We start from the raw sequence: 24,262 nt of genomic DNA, 5'->3' as shown, positions 1-24,262 counted from the left end.
AAATGTTGATACTCTTTCTTGGGTATGGGAGAGAGATTCATGAGGATTTTGTAAAGTATTAATACTTTTATCCAGCAACAATTGCTGAATTGTGAATTATAAAGAATATGATGAACTTCCATGCTGAGTTTTTGAATAACATATTTTTTACTTTCTTTTCAAATTTGTATGCATTTGGTGACAGACATCCTTAGAAAATTAACAATTTAATGATTTTTACAGGATTTTGAATAATATAATACAATTTGGAAAAAAGATGGATGAAGAACCTGAAAGAACTAAGCGGTGGGAAGGAGGCTATGAAAGAACATGGTAAGTAAGGCATTATTACTCTCTATTTTAGGCATTATTTATTTTTTATAACTTTATTTTTTTTAAGATTTATTTATTTATGCATACAAGAGCTGAGGTGTAGGCCAGAGGTGTAGGGGGATGAGAGGATTAACCAGGACAGAGTGTGGAGCAGAACAGGAAGATTGACTGAAATACACTGTTGAGGGGAGCACTGGGTGAAACAGGAGAGGTCTGCTTCGCCATGTGGGTTAGATCCCTGGCTGGGGATCAAACTTGTGCTACAGTTGCTGGCAGTAGCTTCATAGTGCTAGACTTGACCCCTTGCACCACCAGGGAGGCCTTATTTTTAAAAATTTTATTAAAATATTTAACACATTTCAGTTCACTGAATTATACAATAATCACCATAAGTCAGTTTTAGATTATTTTCACCACTTCAGTGAGAGCCTTCATTTCCATTTCACGTGAATTCCATTCCTACTTCTAGCCCTAGGAAACCACTAATCTACTACTAATATGTGATCAGTTGTGTCTGTCTTCTTTCCCTTAATACACTGTTTTCAGTGTTCATCCATGTGGTTATACCATGTTTTTTTTTAATCCATTCACTAGCTGATGGACATTTAGATTGTTTATAATTATTGGCTCTTGTGAATCGGGTCTCCCTGGTGGCGCAGCAGTTAAGTACTGGGCTGCGAAGATGCCTGCAGCCTCTGCAGCACCGGTTTGATCCCTGGCCGCTGATGAGGGTCCCACATGGCTCGCAGACCTCTCCTGCAGCGCCCACTGCTCCCCCCAGCAGTGTACTTCATCAGTCTGCCTATTCTGCTCCCTGCTCTGGCTCTGGTGAATTCTCTCACCCTCCTGTGCTTCTGACTGTACCCAGTGCTTGTATAAATAAATAAATCTTTAAAAAAAAAATTATTGGCTCTTGTGAATAATGCAACTGTCGATATTCATGTGCAAATATTTATGTGAACATGCTTTCATTTCTCTTAGGTTTTTGTTTTTAGTGTTTTTGTTTTGTTTTTAGTTTATCTTTTCAAACAAATAATTATTGGTTATAGGGAGATACTTAAAGAAGATGAATCAGGATCACTTAAAGCTACCATAGAAGACATTCTCTTTAAAGCAAAGAGAAAAAGGTATGTAAACTTTTTAAAAATTTATTTATTTATGTATACGAGAGCTGGGGTACAGGCCACAGGTGCGGGGGGGGGGGTAAGAGAATTCACCAGAGACAAAGTGGGGAACAGAACAGGCAGATTGACCAAAGCACACCGCTAAGGGGAGCAGTGGGTGAGTCAGGAGAGGTCTGCTGCGCAATGTGGTTTGCTCCCTGACTGGCCAGGAATTGAACTCATGCTGAAGTGGCTGCGGATAGCTTCATAGGTTGCGTCTTAACCCTTGTGCCACCAGGGAGGCCCAAGGTATGTAAACTTTTTAAAGTGTGTTACAAAAAGAAAATTATATTATTTTCTGTCCACCTATACCCACTCCTCAGTACTTTATTTCACCTGTGTTTCTGAGAACTGACCTTTTAGCTTTCTGACTAGGGGGAAGGAAGTAGCCATCCAGTGTTTTAGCAGGAACATGGGGCTTCAGGCACTATCCAAAATATCATTTATTATGGGATCCCAGAAATTAATAATTTACCTCACTAAAAAATGCAATTAGTTGAAAGTTTTATTGATTTTTTTTTTTTTGGATAGTATAATATATGGTATTCCATTAAAATGTTTGCATAATTTTAACAGAGTATTTGAGCACCATGGACAAGTTCGACTTGGAATGGTATGTGATTTCAGTTTTTCTTTACTGGCACAGAACTAGTTTGGGTTAGAGAATATTCTGGCTTGATAGAATAAATAATATTAAAATAGCATACCTTTTAAAAGAGTATGTTTTAAAAAATATATAGAATATATGAATATTAAATGAAAAAAATTTAAAAATTTTATTTGAAATTTTTGTTTGAAAGTTGTCCTTATTTTTTCCGGTTTTTTTTTTTTTTTTTGGTTAGATGCGCCATCTTTATGTGGTAGTAGATGGATCAAGAACAATGGAAGACCAAGATTTAAAGCCAAACAGACTGACATGTACTTTAAAGGTATAGTAAAATCATTATAATTTATGCTAAATGTGAGGAAAGACTCAGAATTCTGAAACTCTTTAAAGAAGGCACTGTTTTTTAAAAGAGTCAATGCAGGGGGCCTCTCTGGTGGTGTGAGGGGTTAAGCACTGCACTATAAGGCAATCTGTAGCCTCTGCAGCGTGAGTTTCGATCCCTGGCCGGCCAGGGAGCAACCCACCCACTGCTCCCCTCAGCAGTGTATTTCAGTCAGTCTGCCTGTTCTGTTCTGCACTCTGTCTCTGGTGGATCCTCTTACCCCCTGCATCTCTGACCTGTACCCCAGCTCTTGTATGCATAAATAAATCAATCTTTAAAAAAAAAAAGAGTCAATACAAACTGTAGCCAAGTGGAAATGCTACTAAATCATTGAGGGAAATAATACACCAGAATAGCTAATTATTTCTGAACTTAATTTGTACCCTTCCATCCGAAATCAGAATTTTGCTTTATCAGTTATCTTTTTTCTTTTGAATCTTTATTCCTCTTTGAATTGTAAACACATTTAGATTATTCCTAATTTATCAAAACCATCCTCAGTCATTCTCCTATTTCTGTCTTCATTGCATCTTTTCCTTGTTTAGATCGTTTCTATATGATCTGTCTAAATGAATCCATCTTGTTTTTTTTTAAGATTTATTTATTTATGCATACAAGAACTGGGGCACAGACCAGAGGTGCGGAGGGGTGAGAGGATTCACCAGAGACAGAGTGGGGAACAGAACAGGCAGATCTTCTGAAATACACTCTGAGAGGAGCAGCGGGCAAGACAGGAGAGGTCTGCCGTGCCATGTGGAGCGCCCCCTCCCCACCCCCCCAGGGATCAAACTGTGGCTGCAGTGGTTGTGGACACAGTACTGTGTCCCAACCCCCTGTGCCACCAGGGAGGCCCCTAAATGAATCCATCTTTTAAGGGCTAGCTCAAAACTATCTCATTGTTTGCCATTTCAAATTAAAATTTATATTATATATTATAAAATTTATATAATATTTAGTATATAATGTTTTTATTCATTTAGGTACTTTAAAGTGCATTGTTTTCACTTATTTAATATATTTGTTACTAAACATTTTCTGAAAATCTGTAAGCTTAAAAATCATGATAAGCTGTACTTGATATGTATGTTTCACAAAACCTGTTCTCTGTAGTTGTTATTTTGCCTTTATCAAGTATTTCCTTTTTTAACAAAAAACATTTTATTGAAGTAACATTATATAGTATCATAATTTGATACCTGCATATACTACATTATTATCTCCATCAAAAATCTAGTTTCCATCTACCACAGTACTGTTAACTCCCTTTACCTGATTTACTCCCCTCCCCCAACAAATAGTAACCACTAGTTTGTTCTCATACTCTCAGAATCTATTTTGTTTGCTATTTTTTTGTTTCTTTATCTTCTACATGAATGAATCATACATTGTTTCCTTTTTGTGTTCTTTAAACAGTTGTTGGAATACTTTGTAGAGGAGTATTTTGATCAAAATCCTATCAGTCAGGTATGTGTATAAGTAATGGAATTCAGAATTAGATTCCTGATATTACTACTGAATGTAATTTATTTTTAAAACATTGGCATGTATTCTGTGAATTATTAAGTGATCCAGATGTGTATCTGTTTCCTGTACTCTTATCAATGAAAATTAAGATAACACTAAAAGTTAAATAGTATGAACTCATAGATAAATTTGTCAAAAGCATTATGAGGAAGTTTCACACCTTATGTGTTCTTTCTGTAATTAGTAATTTAATTATGTGCATTCTTACTAAGAAATAATTTGTAAAATTAATAATCATTTTTGTTTTTATTTTGAGATTGGAATAATTGTAACAAAGAGTAAAAGAGCTGAAAAGATGACAGAACTCTCAGGTATGCATGAAATTACCTTTATAGAACTCATGGGCTTTGGCTTCATTTACCCAACCTTGTAACCCTATTCATAAGGTTGCCTATTAGGATGAAACTTTCCTATATGCTATCTAGGTGAAACACCTAATAAATCCTCCATTAAATTCTTGATATCAAAGTAAACTGTTTTAAATTGAGTTCTGCACAATGAGGAATATTATCACTATAGAGGTAGATGTGTTTAAGATCTGTACATTCTTACATTGCAAGTATTAAGATAAAATTACTGTAACCATTAAGAAATTCACTTAATCTTAAAATTAATTTTTTAAAGTTAAATTTCTCTACTATAAAGAGGAAAGAATATAAAAATTGAATTGTAGTTACTGTTACTTTTTGCTTGCATAATATGCTTAATTTTAATTTTATCCTCTTAAAAGATAGTAATGGTAGATTTTGTTTGCTTTAGTATTTGTACTGTTACAAATTTACAATATTAATTCTACTTTATTTTCTGTGAAATACTCTGTCCCTTAAATGTGATTATCAATCTTTCATCCTCATGAATTCACATAAAGGAAGTGACATACTTTCATCATTAATTCTTTTTCATTATGGTGAAAAGGAATGAAATGTAGCATAGAGTGATCCAAGAAACTCAGTTGCAAGTAACAAGAAAAAAATCTCACACTAGCTTAAGTGTAAAAGGGAAATTATTGACTCATGTTTAAAGGTGAGCTGATTATACATGTAGTTATTTCCAGTGGTCTTGACTCTGTCTCTTATTTTATTCTCTGATAGGTTTTCTTTGAGGTGAAAAGCTGTGTAATAGCCCCAACTCTCTGATGGATAGTTTCAGTACAAGTCCCAAAGAGGACTTTTCTTTCTTTTTTTTTTTTTTAAGAGGACTTGTCTTGATCCTGCTCATGACCTGCCCATCTATGAACAGTTAAAGTGTCTAGGGGAATAAAGAATTTTGTTGGTAGGCCTAAGCTGCCTAAGCCTGGAGCTATAGGTGGTAGTGGGGTGAACTCCACCTTAACTACATGACCTAAGCTGAATTGTTATATGTTGGGGTAAGGATGGTTCCCCCAAGGGAAGGATGTGGGGCCAACCCTCCTCCCCAATTAATAGTAGTTTTCCATGAGTGCCAGGGAATTCATATATACGCATAGAGATGAAAAATCTTCAGAATCTTGAGATGGCCTCTTTAGTCACACTCTTTTTCTCTGATCATAATTACTACACCAAACTTTTTTGCCTATGCTGACACCACAGTGGGAGATTTAAAAAAAAATTTATGATATAGTAGAAGGAAAATTAGATAGAGGGACATGAAATTAGGTTTAAGTATTTATCCTATCATAGACCTATATCTTTGGGGAAAACATTCAACTTAGTAGGTTTTTTTCTCACTTATGAAGTGGGGGATTTGAACTTAAGTACTTTTCATCTCTAAAATGTTATGAGTCCAGAAACTTGCAATATATATTAGTTGTGGCAAGTGGTTAATGTTTTAATACTTATTCAGATAAATATGATAAATTCAGACTCCAAGTAGATGAATGAACAAAGAAGACAGTTACTTTATATTAGAAGAAAAAGAGGAACTAAATAACTATTTAAAAAGAAACTTTATCTAAGTAAGTGATTAAAAGTAAATACAAACCATTCAACAATATTTTATTATTTTATATATCTTAGGTAAGCAAAATGAAATTTCAAAAGTAATATAGCCCATGGAGAAACTGGTATTTATAAGTGCCCATGGCCTGGTTAATTAGTTTAACTTTTTTTTTTTAGAGAGCCATAAAAATGGTTATTCCTTAGAATGATACTTAGGAAATGCTGTAAAAGAGGAAAAGCCATATTCTACAAATACTTTTTGTGGTAGTATGTACAATAGTAATAAATCAGAAATAACTTAAATGTTCAACAGTATGGGAGTATTTTCATGAATTATAAGATAAAATCAATTTAATGGTATTTTGATTATCATTAATATGAAGACAGTATCGAAATAGGAGAAAAGGTCTGAAGAATACCAATATCATTGACTTTTGGATTCATTCATTAGATACTTTATTTTATGACCCGTCAAGAAGGAAACACTTAGCAGTTAAACCTTAATACAAAATCAACTCTTAAAGTATTTGTCAGTTTCTCTTTTTTTTCACTTACATTGTGTGAAATGAGTTAGATAATATTTTCACGTATTATTTTATAATCAAAGATAACACAGCTGTGTCTATTTATGGAAATCTTCCTTTCTTAGGTTTTATAAAGCTTTTGCTTTTTCTCCCGGAAGACAAGTAATGGAATTGCAAGCATTCTTCCATCACTGAATTTTTGCTCCACTAATAACAAATTTATACCTCGTGCTCACTTCGGTAGCACATATACTAAAACAAATTTATACCTCACTGGTCTGTCCTTCTACTTAAAAATATGACCTTAATAACCTTTCCGAAAACACTTTAAATTGCAGTTAAACTCAACATGAATAGCATGATGTACATAGTGCAGTTGAAGCAACCATCAGTAGCCTTCATAGATTCGTACTGGAGCTGTGTCACAGGGAGCTGACAATAATTGAAAGACACATGATTTCAGAGCTATTAAAATGTGAAAATGTATTAACCTTAACAATAATGAAATAGGGAAATAGTAAAAAAGTTATATACTCTAGGTTAATATTTAAAATGCACACTAAAGAATAAAAAAAATTATTGGTATTCTATTTTTCAGTATGAAGTGAGACTTTATATAATAAACATTTCAGATAAAAGTACAACTTGTCAAAAATAGAAATTGAAGGGTTCTGTTCTTTAACATCATAGAATCTGTAAGTTTTGGGAAAGCATTAATTTCCATAATGTATTTATAAGCTTTATTGAAAGTAAAAGTTTAAAAGATTATCCCATTTCTGTATTAGGAAACCCAAGGAAACATGTAACATCTTTGAAGAAAGCTGTAGATATGACCTGCAATGGAGAACCATCTCTTTATAACTCCTTAAGTATGGCTATGCAAACTCTAAAGTTAGTATTCTCTATTTATTATTTATAATTGATTTCATAGTTTTTGAATGAGTTGAAATCATGATCTTAACACATATCTTCATAAAGCCAGCTATACTGATCATTAATAGAAATATATACTATCATTTATGCCGTTTAGTATAGTGTTGATTAGTAATTTTTTTTTAAGATTTATTTTTATTTGTTTATGCATACAAGAACTTGGGTATAGGCCAGAGGTGTGGGGGGTGAGAGGATTCACCACAGACAGAGTGGGGAGTCTGAAATATACTGTTAAGGGGAGCAGCAGGCAAGACAGGAGAGGTCTGCTGTGCCATGTGGCTTAACTTCCTGGCAGGGGATCAAACTCATGCCACAGTGGCTGGCAATAGCTTCATAGTGCTTCATAGACTTAACCCCCGCGCCACCAGGGAGGCCCCTGATCGGTAATTTTATTGTAGTTAGTAAGGTGTATCCTTAATGGTTTAGTTAGTAAGGTGTATCCTTAATGGTTTTAGAAAAATATAATTAAAACTATAGCAATATTTAGGGCCTCACTGATGGTGCAAGGGGTTAAGTCGCAACACTGTGAAACTATCAGCAGCCACTGCAGCACGAGTTCAATCCCTGACAGGGAGGTGACCCACATGGGTGCAGCAGATCTCTCCTGTCTCGCCCGTTACTCCCCTCAGCAGTGTATTTCAGTAGATCTGCCCACTCTGTCTCTGGTGAATCCTCTTACCCCCACACCTCTGGCCTATACCCAGCTCTTGTATGCAAAAAGTAAATCTTAAAAAAAAAAAAAAAAAACAACTATAGCAATATTTACAATGCAAAAAATAAGTTAAAAGATATTTTTTTGAAAATTAATTATATCTGGAACTTAGTGTGGTATGATATTGTGACTTTGTTGTTCAGTTATTGACTTTTAAAACTTGTTTTGTAATACATCTGTAAATTAATAGCATAGTTTTGTAGCAACTATGTGGACTATAGCTAAGACCCCTAAAGAAATACTTAATATAGTTAAAGGTAATATATCTTATCCCTGGGTAGTCTGTTCTCAGATTTTTATATCTTTATATAATAATATTTTTCTAGTTTTGAAGCAGACAAGAAGGTTAACACATATAACAAAGGTAGGCACAATAGCAGCATCTACAAGTGGAAACTGAGAACTTCACAATGAAGATATTAGCAGAGAAACTATAAATAGCCGATAAAATCACTCCAAAAAGCTTAGAAATCTCTGTTTAGTAAAAAGGAAAACATCTCATCAAATTTTAAGGGTCCATAAGACATCATTTAACGAAATGGTACACAAAAAGTAATGTTTATGATTGTTATGACTCTGAATCACCATGAGGTTTAATTATAGTCTTCAAGAAATAGGTTACTATTGTCAAGTCACATGTATATACCTTAAAGTTGATCTATTTGGTATTGTCATAGTTCCAATATACAGTTTAGACTTTGAAACAAATCTAGAACGTGAGGTTCATGATGTGAAGAACCTTCTCGGTTTTGTTTATCACTATCCCAAGAATTTAAGAGTACTCAATAAATATTTATGAAATGAATTAATGAATTTTTAAAATGAGCAGTTTTAGAAAATGTACATTAAGGTCTTTATACTTACAATTCATTCCTTGGTGTTGTTGAAACAGATGAGATATTCTATAGTCTAATTGTGTAAACATGTGTATTACTCTTTCTGGATAAACTTTTCATTAGTGTAATTTGTTTTACCTAATTGAAGCATATTTTATATATCTTTCCTTAGACACATGCCTGGACATACAAGTAGAGAAGTTCTAATCATCTTTAGTAGCCTCACAACTTGTGATCCATCTAATATCTATGATTTAATCAAGGTAGAGCCAATAATTTCTTTTTTTTTTTTTTAATATTTATTTATTTATTTATACAAGCAATGGGTACAGTCAGAGACACGGGAGGGTGAGAGAATTCACCAGGGCCAGAGCGGAGAGTGGAACAGGCAGAGTGACAAAGTACACTGCTGAGGGGAGCAGTGGGCGGCAGGAGAGGTCTGTGCGCCATGTGGGACCCTCGCCCGGTGGCCAGGGATCGAACAGGTGCTGCAGAGGCTGCGGGCAGCTTCGCAACCCAGCTCTCAACTGCTGTGCCACCGGGGAGGCCTGAGCCAATAATTTCTTTATGATCAAATTTAAAGTTAAGTTACAACTTTAAAGAAAATTATGTAGTAGGTTTTTTTCAAGATTTGTTTTTATTTATTTATGCATACAAGAACTGGGGCCAAAGGTATAGGGCAGGGGTGGTGGTTGAAAGGATTCACCAGAGACAGAGTGGGGAGCAGAACAGCTGGATTTACTGAAATATACTGCTGAGGGGAGCAGCAAGTGAGGCAGGTGAGGTCTGCTGTGCCATGCGGGTTAGTTCCCTAGCCTGGGATCAAACTCATGATGCAGTGGCTGGTGATAGCTTGATAGTACTGAGACTTAACCCCTGTGCTACTAGGGAGGTCTTGGGTCTTTTTTTTTTTTTATGATTTATTTATCTATTTATTTATATTTGTATTTGTGTAGAAGAGCTGGCATATAGGCCAGAGGTGCAGGGGGTGAGAGGATTTACCAGACAGAGTGGGGAGTGGAACAGGTGGATTTACTGAAATACACTGCTAAGAGGAGCATCAGGTAAAACAGGAGAGGTCTGCTGCAGCACATGTAGGTTAGCACCTGGCCCTGGATGAAACTCAGGCCATAGTGGTGACAGCACTGAGGCTTAACCCCCTAGGCCACCCGGGAGGCCCTTGTTGTGGATTTTTACTGGTTTGCAGAACGTTCTGTTACTCAAACACACTAGTTTTTCAATTCTTTTTTTCTTCCCCTAAAACCCACCATACACTTGGATTTTATGAAGACTTTAAAGGCAGCTAAAATTAGAGTGTCTGTTATTGGATTGTCTGCAGAGGTTCGGGTTTGCACTGTACTGGCTCGTGAAACTGGTGGTATGTATCTAGAATCTTCAACATTTTTTCATAGTACTGTGTAGAATGTAACAATGTTTTTAAGCTACTAAATTTATTTATTTTTTTAAGATTGATTTATTTTTATACAAGAGCTGGGGTATAGGCCAGATGTGCGGGAGGGTGAGAGGATTCACCAGAGACAGAACAGGGAGCAGAACAGGCAGACTGACGAAATACACTGCTGAGGGGAGCAGCGGGCGCAACAGGAGAGGTCTGTTGAGCCATGTGGGTTTCTCCCTGGCCGGCTAGGAATCAAACCCACGCTGTAGAGGCTGCGGACAGCTTCATAGCGCGGTGCTCAACCCGCTGCGCCACCGGGGAGGCCTGCTACTAAATTTAAATCAGCTCATGTGCTATAGTCCCTAATAAATACATCATTGATTTTCTAAGGTGCCATGTCAAAATGCAAGGAATTTTCCTTAATAATGTCAGTATTTCCAGGAGTTATTATAACTTTTCAAAAGTTAGAAATTTTGGTAATACTTTGTCAAGATCTTATAACTTGGTTTCAAATAAATTGTAATTGTAGTTCCTCGAGAAGTCAATTTAGAGATGTAATTTATTTACTTTTTTATAATAATTTTTTGAAAAGATTTATTTATGCATATAAGAGCTGGGGTGTAGGCCAGAGGTGCAGGGGGTGAGAGGATTCACCAGAGACAAAGTGGGGAGCAGAAATAGGGTACAGTCAGCACTGGGTACAGTCAGAAGCGCGGGAGGGTGAGAGAATTCACCAGGCCCTGAGCAAGGAACAGAACAGGCAGACTGACGGAAATACACTGCTGAGGGGAGCAGCGGGCGTGGCAGGAGAGGTCTGTCACGCCATGTGGGACCCTCGCCGGTGGCCGAGATCAAACCGCTGCTGCAGAAGCTGCAGGCAGCTTCGCAGCCCAGCACTCAACCGCTGCGCCACCCGGGGAGGCCCGATATTTACCTTTTATAGAATTACATAGAAATTATAGTTCATTCTTATGTGTAGGAAGTTGATGTTTTTCTTTCTTTGCTTTTCATCTTGTTAGGCACTTACCATGTTATTTTAGATGAAAGCCATTATAAAGAATTGCTGACACATCATGTTAGTCCTCCACCTGCCAGTTCAAGTTCTGAGTGCTCACTTATTCGAATGGGTAAGTGTTTATTTTGTTATTTAAAAATATTTTTTGGTTCCAAGTAGACTACTTTGGTTCAAAGTAGATTTTCATTTGTACAAGTTATTTTAATATTGAAGTATTTATTTTTTATAATGTAACTTTTGTAGTAAGAGAAATTTATTCTGTTAAAGCAATTCTGGAAAATGTGAAGACAGAAAAAGAAAATTAAAATCACTTTTAGCCCTATCACTCAGAGAACATTGCTGGCTTTTTTTTTTTTTTTTTTTTTTTAGAAGCATGTTATTTATTTATTTGTTTGTTTGTTTATACATGCACCGGGTACAGTCAGAAGCGCGGGAGGGTGAGAGAATTCACCAGAGCCAGAGCGGGGAGCAGAGCAGGCAGAAGGACCGAAGTACACTGCTGAGGGGAGCAGCGGGCGGCAGGAGAGGTCTGCGCGCCATGTGGGACCCTCCTCCGGTGGCCGGGGAGCAGCCGGGGATCGAACCGGCGCTGCAGAGGCCGCGGGCAGCTTCGCAACCCAGCGCTCAACCTCTGCGCCACCTGGGAGGCCCATTGCTGGCTTTTTTTAATTGTTAAGGCTAGAAAGGCATAAAGACACTGCTTTTATAGAAAACTTGTATTAAGAAATTTAGAAAATAAGCTACAAACCCCTCTGTACTGTTTGAACAAAATTGTGTAATTTAAACTGCAAGACAAAAATGGTTGCAGGGAAATATATCAGACTACTTAAAGTGATTTTTCTGGAGGGAGGGAAAAAAGTAGATTTAAGATCATTTTTTTAAATTTGTTTTCTATTAGGTTCCAAAAATTTTATAATGAACACTAATTAGTTATCATCATATTGAAAAAGATGTAACTTTGTGTATATAAAAAGAACCTGCTTGTTTAATAGCATTTTTTAACTGTCCATAAGATGGATTGTTTTTCTTTCCTATATTTGGCCATTTTGTTACTGGTTAGCCTCTTTCCTCTGTTTCCTCATTTTAAAAACATTAGTATCACATTGTGTGTTTTGTTAATACAGATGAAACATGTAAAATAATACTTGATATAAACACTTAATATATTTTAGATAGTATGTTGGCTAATCTTTTTTGATTTACTGATACATTTGCTTAGCTCATTTTAAAGCTATTATTTAAACTTACAATTTATTTTTCAAATTGATTTGTTAAAGTCATTTTGGAATATCAATCTATTGTCCGTTACCTGAGGCAAAAATTTTTTCAGTTGGTCATTTATCTTTACTTTTATTTATTTTGTTATGTAGATAGATTTTAAATTATTATGTATTTAAATCTTTTTTTATGATTTTTTATTTTCTTGAACTTGTTTTCAGAATTTAGAAGTTTGGGCATTCCAAAGTTTTAAACATAGTATAAAGTGAAATTGGACAGAGATTCTTTCATGTGTTAGACACTATTTAAAAATTATTGTCTTTTTAAAAAGTACGTGTTAATTATTAAATTAGAAAATATAGCACTGAACTTTGTTTTTTTTAATTTATATATATTTTACATCATTGTTCATTATTTATTTTTTTAAAAGATTTATTTATTTATGCATACAAGAACTGGGATACAGGCCAGAGGTACAAAGGGTGAGAGGATTCACCAGAGACAGAGTGGGGAACAGAACAGGCAGACTGACTAAAATACACTGCTGAGGGGAGCAGCAGGTGAAGCAGGAGAGGTCTGCTGCTCCGTGTGGGTAGCTCCCTGCGCAGCCAGTGATCGAACTCGTGCTGCAAAGGCTGCGGATAGCTTCACACTGCTGTGCTTAACCCCTTGCTCCAGCAGGGAGGCCCCATTGTTCATTTTTAAACTAATACTGAAGTTTGTAAATTTAGGTCATATGTATGCACAGATCTTCTGCCCATTCCCTCTACTCTTTAATTTTTCTTGTAGCTTGAAATTACAGTCAATTTTCATCATATTATAAGTGTATCTAAAAGACAACTTTTATACAACTTTGTGGGCTTTCTGGGATGACTATTTTAAGATTCCTAGTCCTAGAATCCTGTTATTTTCATGGAAAAAAGCAAGTAATATATTTTCTTCAATAAAGGATTTCCTCAGCACACGATTGCTTCTCTGTCTGATCAAGATGCAAAGCCCTCTTTCAGCATGGCGTAAGTAAAATCTTGAAACTGTCAATGATAGTGTTTTTACACTTTCAGTTCCTTTCCATAGTTATGTATTTACAAAGTGGGCTTGAAATGTAATGGCCTTTTACTGGAGGGGGTAAGAGAGCCAAGTGGGTAGGGGGCCCAATGAACCGTGGTGGAAGACTGGGGGGTTCCTTGGTGGTAGGTGTGGTGTGGTGATACATCCCTGCAGGGTATGACCTTATACCCCAAGTCATATAAAATATTGTAAACCAGTGTTACCCCAATAAAAAAAATTAAAATTTATTTTAAAAATATAATGGCTTTTATAAAAGATTACTTTGTATATAGTTGTAAAGAGGAATGAAGACTGTCTCTAATAATAATATAGAGTAGTCTTCAAGATATATTACTGAGTAAAATAGTCAGAGCGTAGAGATGAATAGATGTACATAATTATTCATATTTAATAAAAATAGTAATGGAAATAAAAAAGTAAAACTAAAATCAGTTTACCTGGGTGATGTGTAGGGAAAGACAAAAGGATAAATCCTATACTTTCTTGAATACAACTTGTTATAACTTTGGAGCTTTATATTTTACTTAATTATAAGGCAAAATTAAATTTAAAAAGGTAATTCTTAACCACAAACTAATAACTTAGATGTCAAATAATTCTAACTATGCACATTTCCATATGTCACTTTTTGAAAGTTATTTTTCTCCTTCAGGCATTTGGATAGCAGTACTGAGCCAGGACTTACGTTAGGGGGCTACTTCTGCCCTCAGTGTCGTGCTAAGTACTGTGAGCTTCCTGTTGAATGTAAAATCTGTGGTAAGAAACCAGTATTCCTTATCCAATAAATCTTGAATAACTTCTTGCCTGTCTTGCCATTAAAATGCATATAATTATTGAGTTGTACCTGTATTTCTGGATTTAATCAGTGAGAAAAGGAATAGATTACTTTTTTTTTTTTAAGATTTATTTATGCATACAAGAGCTGGGGTATAGGCCAAAGGTGTGGGAGAGAAAGGATTCACCAGAAACAGAGTGGAAAGCAAAACAGGCAGATTGACTGAAATACACTGCTGATAGGAGCCAGTGGGCGAGACAGGAGAGGTCTACTGCGCCATATGGTTCACCTCCCTTGCCATGGATCAAACTAGTGCTGCAGTAGCTGCGGAAAGCTTCATGGTGCTGTGGCTTAACCCCTTATGCCACCAGGGAGGCCCCAGAAATAGATTACTTTTTTCATTACGTGCCCAATTCTCCATTTCTAAGAATAAACAAGGCATTCTAGAAGAGTTTGCTGATTCTAATTATGAAAAAATTGTGTTGTTTTTTTTTAAAGGCAGTGCAGTAGATCTAGTAGGTGTTTTCAAATGTCTTTATAATGTAAATATCTTTAGGATAAGAATGAGGAATTAAAGTAATATTATTAGGTGATTTTATTTCATTTACAAGTAAGCAGACAGGCCAAGGAAAATCACATCTACAGAACTAAGACTCATTCTGGAATCACCACAAATAAACTGAAGAAACGAAACCTGTAATCCTAAATATTAGACATATTTAACTGTATTTAGCCTAAGTCCTATTATTTGACATTGCAGTCATTGTCTTTATGAGGTTTGCTCTAATAAGCATGTCTCTCTTCTTTATGGGTTAGGACTTACTTTGGTGTCGGCTCCGCATTTGGCACGGTCTTACCATCATTTATTTCCATTGGATGCTTTTCAAGAGATTCCCCTCGAAGAATATAAGGGAGAAAGGTATGTTAATTTTGATTAATTTATATCTGTTATATATGCAATAAAATAACATTTGAATACATTGTTATTACATTAAAAATGATAATAGTATTAACATGGGCTTAATTACTTTTAATATAGAAAATAAGATATAGAATGTCTTGGTTTTGTCTGAAATAAATCATAATTAAACAGATCTGCATCTCCAGGAATCTATTAATTTCCCTAAACCCATCTATATATAGTAACAGTGGTGGTATACTTGCAAATCAACTCTCTAAAAAAGGGGGAAAAAAGGAGGCCCTGGGGTTAAGATGCAACCTGTGAAGCTATTCACAGCCACTGCAGCACGAGTTTGGTCCCCAGCCAGGGAGCAACCCACATGGCGCAGCAGACCTCTCCTGACTTGCCTGTTTTGCTCCCCACTCTGTCTCTGGTGAATCCTCTCACCCCCCACATCTCTGGTCTGTACCACAGTTCTTGTATGCATAAATAAATAAATCTTTAAAAAAAAAAAAAGAGGCCATGATTTGTAACATTTGCCAGTTAGCATGGTAGGATGAAGGATTTATCCAGATGGGCCAACATCAGAATAACATGAGAAATAAACAAAAGATCAAATAAAGAATAGGAAACAGTTCAGGAAATTTTCTACAAAAGAAGGATAGTACTTTGTAGACCTACACTAAATTAGATCATTGTGACTTTTCAGAGCACACAGAAAAATATGGATCCTATAATTTCTGAAAATGGAAAATTAGTTCATATACCACAAATCCTGAATTAACGTCATTTGGCTTCTTATCAGCAACGTTGCGGATGGGAAGCAGTGTCCTCCAAAATTTGGAAGTAAAAATTATTATCTCTAAATTATATATCCAACCTAACTCCAATTAAATATAGGTAGACATTTTCAGATGGGAAGCAGTGTCCTCCAAAATTTGGAAGTAAAAATTATTATCTCTAAATTATATATCCAACCTAACTACCAATTAAATATAGGTAGACATTTTCAGACTTGTAGAATCTTTTTTTTTTTTTTTAATTTATTGTGCATACAAGAACTGAGGTGTAGGCCAGAGGTGTGGGTGTGGGGAAGGTAGTAGGTGTGAGAGGATTCACCAGAGACAGAGTAGGGGGCAGAACAGGCAGATCTACTGAAATACACTGCTGAGGGGAGCAACAGGCGAGACAGGAGAGGTCTGCTTCATCATGTGGGTTAACTCCCTGGCCAGGGATCTAACTCATGTTGCACTGGCTGATACTTTGATAGTACTAAGACTTAACTACTTTGCCACCAGGGAGGTCCAAGACTTATAGAATCTTAAAAAGACTTTCTAGGGATGCTATAGAGAGATAATTTAAAGAAACTAAGAAAGAGAATGAATGAAAATGAATAGAAATATTTATTAATTCAGAAATGGCTAGAGAAAGTCCTAAGATGATAGATGGGGGAGATCCCAGAATGAATTTCTTATGTCTGATATGGAGCACAGTTCAGTTGAGAGAAGACCAAAAGAAATGTCTCTAAGAGGATAACAACAGTAGAATTCCTGATGTAATTGAAATCTTAAGAGGATATTTAATTACTCAGGAAAGACTGGGGCTGAATTAGTGGTAACTACACAGAAAACTAAGCTGGGAAATGTTTTATTTTATTTTTTAAAAAAATATATATTTATTTATGCATACAAGAACTGGGGTGTAAGCCAGAGTTGTGGGGGGTGAGAGGATTCACCAGAGAGAGTGGGAAGCAGAGCAGGCAGATCTACTGAAATACACTGCTGAGGGGAAGAGTGGGCGAGGCAGGAGAGGGCGGCTACACCATGTGGGTTGCTCCCTGGTTGGCTGGGGATCAAATTCGTGATGCGGCCTGGCAATAGCTTGATAGCGGTGTCTTTAACCCCTGCACCACCAGGGAGGCCCTGGGAAATGCCTGAAGAGAGTAAAAGTTATATTACTGACTCAGCTGAGTATACTGTATAGTCATAATAAACTAAACATTGAAAAGTTCTATCCAAAATTATGTTTTAACAGTACAGAGTTGAAAATGACATTAGTTATGCATATATATGCATTTTTTAGAGTTGAAAGAGAACTAAATTCTCATCTTTTATATTGGGAGGTTCAGACAATACCTGTGGAAAAACTAAGATAGTATTGCAAGGATTGATTATGATCAAGCAATTTGAAATTATGAAAATATTTGTCTGGGAGAGCTGTAGATGAAGTAGGGGTGGGTGGATGGAGAACTGCTTTTTGTTGTTGCAAATATTAAGAGCTTCTAACTAATTAAGCCATTCCTTGAAAATTAAGCCCTTAGGTAGCCATTATATGCAATAAATTTTCTCCTGTCCATCTAGAATTGTACCAGCCCTCTGACATCTTTGGAAGAGTTGAGAAATAATCACTAAAATAATTTTCTGTCGGGTTTAATTCTCTTGTAGAATACCAATTGCTTGTATTTAACCTTGGTGAAAGTAAAATTTAAAAAAATTTTAGTGTAGCATTTTGGACTAATTGTCAGATAACCCATGGGATATACTGTTGAATTTTCTTAAATTGCTAGTTTTCTTAACTTTACCTTTTTACTAAAAATCATGTGAATATAATTATTAATGAAAGGTTTCTTGTTATTGTGATTTTCCAGAACTATACTAATAAGTAAATTGTAAGCAAAATGATTCTTCACTTTTTCAGATTTTGTTTTGGATGTGAGGGGGAATTGAAAGACCAACATGTAAGTTCATATGATTCTAAATATTAAGTATTATACAAGAATTATTGAGGAAATGATATTATAAGTTTTCTTTTTTAAAAAATATTTATTTATTTATTTATGCAAGCACTGGGTACAGTCAGAAGCGCAGGAGGGTGAGAGAATTCACCAGAGCCAGAGCGGGGAGCAGAACAGGCAGAAGGACCAAAGCACACTGCTAAGGGAAGCAGCGGGCGTGGCAGGAGAGGTCTGCGTGCCATGTGGGACCCTTGCCAGTGGCCGGGGATCGAACTGGCACTGCAGAGGCTGCGGGCAGCTTCGCAGCCCAGTGCTCCACTGCTGTGCCACCGGGGAGGCCCCAATTACAAGTTTTCAATATGTTATTTATTTACTTTTTTTAAGATGTATTTTTTTTATTTATGCCTACAAGAACTGGGGTGTAGGCCAGAGGTGTGGGGGTGAAAGGATTCACCAGAGACAGAGTGAGGAACAGAACAGGTGGATCTACTGAAATACACTGCTGAGGGGAGCAGCAGGCAAGACAGGAGAAGCCTGCTAGGCCATGTGGGTTAGCTTCCTGGCTGGGGATCAAACTCATGCTGCAATAGCTGGTGATAGCTTGATAACACTGAGGCTTTAACCCCTGTACCACCAGAGAGGCCCATTTTCAATAGATTTTTTTTTTTTTTTAAGATTTATTTATTTATTTATATAAGAACCAGGGTACAGGCCAGATATGTGGGAGGGTGAGAGGGTTCACCAGAGACAGAGCAGGGGACAGAACAGGCAGACTGAAGAAATACACTGCTGAGGGGAGCAGTGGACGAGACAGAAGAGAGGTCCGCCACATCATGTGGGACGCTCGCCAGCAAGCCGGGATTGAACCGGCGCTGCAGAGGTCGCGGACAGCTTCACAGCGCTGCGCTCAACTGCCTGCGCCACCAGGGAAGGCCCCATTTTCAATAGATTATTGAAGTCCAGGTTCATATCAGGTTATTCATTAGAGTAGGAAGAGACAAAATTGGAGCAGAAGAATTTTAAATAGTTATAATAATGCATTTTAAAAAAAAATCGTTTTTTAAAAAATATTTATTTATACAAGCAGTGGGGTACAAGCCAGAGGTGCGGGAGGGTGAAAGAATTCACCAGAGACAGAGCAGGGAGCAAAACAGGCAGAAGGGCTGAAATACACTGCTGAGGGGAGCAGCGGGCTCAACAGGAGAGGTCTGCCACACCATGTAGGAATCTCCCTGGACAGCCAGGAATCGAATCAGCATTGCAGAGGCTGCGGATAGCTTCACAGCGCTGTGTTCAACCTGCTGCGCCACTGGGGAGGCCCTAATTCTGCATTAAAAAAAAAAACAAAAACCAACAATTTATTTTTTCATAGTCTGGAGGCTAAAAGCCTAGATCAAGGTGTCAGCAGATTTAGTTTCTCTTGAGGCCTCTGTTTGCCTTGCAGATGGCCATCTTGTCATTTTATCCTTATTTGGTCTTTCTTCTGTGTACTTGATTCCCTGATGTCTTTTCCTCTACTTATAAAGACACCAGTTATATTGGATTAGGACCCTATCTTTTTTTTTTTTTTAAAGATTTATTTTATTTATTTTTGCATACAAGAGCTGGGGTATAGGCCAGAGGTGGGAAGGGTGGTGGTGTTTAATTTTGCTATGAAGATATTTTAGTACTTTAAAATTAGTAATTAGGCAATCTAGTCCCTTTCCCACTAAAATCCTAGTTTTTCCCCCTAAACATAACTGTTTCAACACCAATAAACTGTGCCATGGGAGAAAAGTCTCTTCACACTGTGTCTATCCCCATGTGTGTCTCAAAGGCAGAAATTTCTGTTCAAAGTGGCCAAGAATTGACAGTGTTAAAGAATAAACTGTGCTTCTGCCAAATTCATACATTCAAGGCCTATCCCCCAATGTGACTCTATTTATAGATAAAGCCTTTAAAGAGGTAACTAAGGGAAAATGAAGTGAAAAAGATGGAGTCCTAGGTCTCCCTGGTGGTGCAGGGGGTACAGTCTCAGCGCGAACAAGCTCTCACCAGCCACTGTAGCAAGAGTTCAATCCCGAACCAGAGAGCTACCCACATGGCACAGCAGACCTTTCCTGTCTCCACCTCTGCTCCTTTCAGCATAGTATCTCATTAGATCCCCCTGTTCTGCCCCCCACTCTCTCTCTTCTGAATCTGTCACCCCCCCACACACACCTCCGGCCTACACCTCAGTTCTTGTATGCATAAATAAAAATAAATCTTTTAAAAGTAAAATTTGGAAGGGTGCCAATTTGACTATATAAACTTAAAGAGCTGCAAATAAGATAGAAGCCCATATGGTTTTAAATTTTTACTAAGTTACTTGTCCATATTTAAAACTGTACTTTACTAACTATATAGATTATAAACTAGAAATATCACTTGTTTATTCTGTGCTCACATTTCATAACAGAATTTTATTAAGTTTACATGCCTCTTTGATATCAGTAGCTTCATCCTCATTAGACCCTTTTTTGGAATCATTTGACAGTTTTAAAGAACACATCATTTTTATCTCCTCTACTTGAAAGATTTAGTGATTTTTGAATCTGTATATGATATTGGCCTGGAAATTTTACCTGAAGGCACAAGTATCCATATATGTTAAACTGATAGAATAATTGGATTTTTCTTTTTATTCATTTTATATGTATCTTTTATAATATTCTTAAAAGGTTTAATTAAAGGGGGAACTATAACTTTTATAATTGTGAGGTCATTTCTTGTAATAACTAAATCTTTGTTAAATTTTGTGTTTCTGTTTTTATTGCATGTCATGTGATTTCTCTTAAGCATTAAAAACCTGATTTGAAGGTCATATGTCTTCCCCATATAGTTACTTAGCTGAAATAATTCAGAGTTCCAATAATACAAGAGCCTTTAAGGACAAAGTCATTCCCTCATTTCTAAGGAATAAATTTTTGGGAAAAAAATAAATTGCCTTAGGGCCTTCCTGGTAGTGCAGCGGGTTGAGCACAGTGCTGTAAAGCTGTCCTCAGTCCCTGCAGCGTGAGTTTGATCCCCGGCTGGCCAGGGAGATACCCACATGGCATGGCAGACCTCTCTTGTATCGCCTGCTGCTCCCCTCAGCAGTGTTTTCAGTCCGTCTGCCTGTTCTGCTCCCCACCTGTCTCTGGTGAACCCTTTCACCCCGCTCCCCCCTCACCTCTGGCCTGTATCCCAGTTCTTGTATGTGCATAAATAAATAAATCTTTAAAAAAGAAGAAATCTGACTGCCCTTTAAAATAAATAAATAAATTGCCTTAGAATTGAGAATACAGGGTGTAATGAAAGTTATAAAGTAAGTAGCTGCATGGGGACATGCTGACAGATAAAAAAAACAACAAAGTAATTCATATGTCTTTGATCTGTGCTGTATTTACTTTTAGGAACTACGTTTTTAATTTTTTTTTTTTTTCCACTGCAGGTCTATGTTTGTAGTGTGTGTCAAAATGTTTTCTGTGTGGACTGTGATGTTTTTGTTCATGACTCTCTCCACTGTTGTCCTGGCTGTATTCATAAGATTCCAACTCCTTCAGGTATTTGATCCTAGCATCTACTACACTGTATGTATTTAAAAGGAATTTGCAACTGTAAATAAAGTGACTCTTTTAAGAAGAAACTTCAATTAAAACATGAACAGTTCAAGAGTAAAATAGGACTTAAGAAAGAAACTTTTTACTAAGAAAATACAGTATTTATTAGTTTTTAAAATTTTTATCCTGTCACATAAAGTCCTGGAATTCAGTAGTACTTCATTCACTTAATTTTGTTTTCTATTATTTTGAGTTATGTTGTTTCCAAAGTCATTAAACATTATTGTATTTAAGTTACTTATAATGATTAAATTGATGTGATAAACTCATTGTTTTGTAATTAAAGTAAACAGAGAATTTTTTATGGCTTTTTTAATTCACTTTGTAAAAAGAAAATTGGGTGCAAGTATAAATTCAATATAAAATGATAATTAATAGTTATGAAATTATTACATATAAAATTATATATGATGCTATACCACTCAAGGGGTCCTTTTTGACTTAACTAAACCATCAAAATATAAAGTTTATGCATCTGAATTTATTTGTGACTGTGACCAACACAAAAGTCTTTTTAGATTTAAATATTCAAATGCACAAGATTACCATGGCCACACTTAGCACCAGCTTATTCAAAGGGATGTTAAACAGGGCAGCAGGCAGCACTTCAGAACTATTTAGCCAATGAGATTTGGTGCAAAGCCAATGAGATCCTCCACAGGCTTCAATGAAAGGTAAGTTATATCTCTTTATAACAGTTTCATAAGCACTGCTCTTCTAGGGTCTCCACAAGCAACATGTCAGTTCAGGAGTCACTATGCCTAGAAAAGCCCAAAGCAGGAGGTCCAGATATATATATCTATATCTATCTATCTATCTATCTATCTATCTATCTATCTATATATATATATATATAGTGCATCCAGTCCAGATACAGTGTTCTATCCAGGGATCATTTTTACCACAAGCATAGAAACATAGTTGAAAAGTTATTGGCAATATATTAGGAAAGCATTCTTGGGCCTCCCAGGTGGCACAAGGTATTAAGCACTGCATTATGAAGCAATCCACAGCCTCTGCAGCACAAGTTCGATCCCCAGCCTGCCAGGGAGCAACCCACATGGTGCAGCAGACCTCTCCTGACTCGCCCACTGCTCCCCTCAGCAGTGTATTTCTGTTGATCTGCCTATTCCCTACTCTGTCTTTGGTGAATCCTGTCACCCCCCACATCTCTGGCCTGTACCCTAGCTCTTGTGTGCATAAATAAATAAATCTTTTTTTAAAAAAACAAACAAACAGTATTCTTACTATCATATATAAAAGGGATACCCCGTGCCTTTTTTGGGCTACTTGAGCTCTTTCTACAGTTTTGATTTCATTTGCATATTTGATAAGTCTAAAAAATATTTTACTTAGGCTTAAGAAGGAATGTTTTTCTCAAAATTATAGAGAAAATCCAGCTTTGTTTAAGATTTTAGAAATAGAAATGATGGTCTAAAACTGTTTTGGCCTTTAATTTCCCCCTTAGAACTTCACTGTATAGTACAATAATACAGTAGAAGGAAACTAATATTGGAAATCTTTCTGAATAGTATGTCTTTCTGAGTTCTGCTGTTTGATTAAATAGAAAACGCAATACTTAAAATTCATTTTGAAAATTAGATTTAAGTACCTTTAAATGCATACGTTTTATTTCATATTCTTTATATTTTATTTTTTAAAAATGCATTTTTATTTATGGACACAAGAACTGGGGTGTAGGTCAGAGGTGTGAGGGGCAGGTGAGAGGATTCCCCACGGAGTGGGAGCAGAACAGGCAGATCTACTGAAATATACTGCTGATGGGAGCAGTGTGTAAGATAGAAGAGTTCTGCTGTGCCATGTGGGTTAGCTTTCTGGCTGGGATTGAACTCATGCTGCAGTTGCTGGCGATAACTTGATAGCACTGAGACTTCAACCTTTGCACCATCAGGGAGGTGCTTCATATTCTTTTCATTTGGCATGACAATCTTTGCCTTTTTTTTTTTTTTAAGATTTATTTATTTATGCACTGCACACAAGAATGGGGTATAGGCCAGAGGTGCAGGTGGTGAGAGGATTCACTAGAGACAGAGTGGGGAACAGAGCAGGCAGACCCACAGAAATACACTGCTGAGGGGAGCAGTGGGCGAGTCAGGAGAGGTCTGCTGTGCCATGTGGACTGCTCCCTGGTTGGGGATCAAATTCGCCGCAGTGGCTGCCGCCAGCCTCATAGGTTGTGTCTCAACCCCCTGTGCCACCAGGGAGGCCCAATCTTTGCCTTTTAACTAAAGCATTTAGTCCATTAATATTTAATGTGCCTACCATGTAATTGAGTTTAAAGTCTGAGAAATGATTAGGTCAAAAACATGTAAGTCCTGTATTTAAGGACCAAGTGTAACCCTCCCCCCCCAATTTCCCTCCATATCTGAATACATGTCATAATAAAAACACATGTCAAAACAGTGAGAGGAAACAGGCTTTCTGCTTCTCAGAATAGCAGCAAGAAAGAACTGTAAATATTTTGTAAGATTTCTCAATACTTGTAGGTTCTCATGTTTGTGGTCATATTCCGTGTTCAGCTGTCAGTATCTTGCTAATGATTGGCAAATAACCTGAAACAATTTTGTGAGTGGTGACTTCCAACCCTCAGGAAGAGAGATAG

General features: G+C 36.6%; 1 protein-coding gene across 1 annotated transcript; it reads left to right on the top strand.

Annotated features, from left to right (window-relative positions):
• Window positions 1–256: 256 nt before the first annotated feature.
• Window positions 257–21,590, top strand: GTF2H2 (general transcription factor IIH subunit 2; the record flags this gene model as incomplete). The annotated part of the gene is made up of 15 exons (XM_084234213.1): window positions 257–312; window positions 1,362–1,439; window positions 2,052–2,088; window positions 2,318–2,404; window positions 3,878–3,928; window positions 4,245–4,299; window positions 7,214–7,319; window positions 9,082–9,172; window positions 10,200–10,287; window positions 11,328–11,435; window positions 13,491–13,554; window positions 14,262–14,365; window positions 15,201–15,303; window positions 17,983–18,022; window positions 21,471–21,590. The coding sequence occupies 15 exons, from the start codon at window positions 257–259 to the stop codon at window positions 21,588–21,590; spliced, it is 1,188 nt and encodes a 395-aa protein (XP_084090339.1).
• Between the last annotated feature and the right edge of the window lie 2,672 nt (window positions 21,591–24,262).

This window comes from Talpa europaea (assembly GCF_964194135.1).
Source record: "Talpa europaea genome assembly, chromosome: 5".
Taxonomy (NCBI): Eukaryota; Metazoa; Chordata; class Mammalia; order Eulipotyphla; family Talpidae; genus Talpa; species Talpa europaea.
The sequence above is the reverse complement of the archived record's forward strand: the minus strand, read 5'-3'. Positions and strand labels throughout refer to the sequence as shown.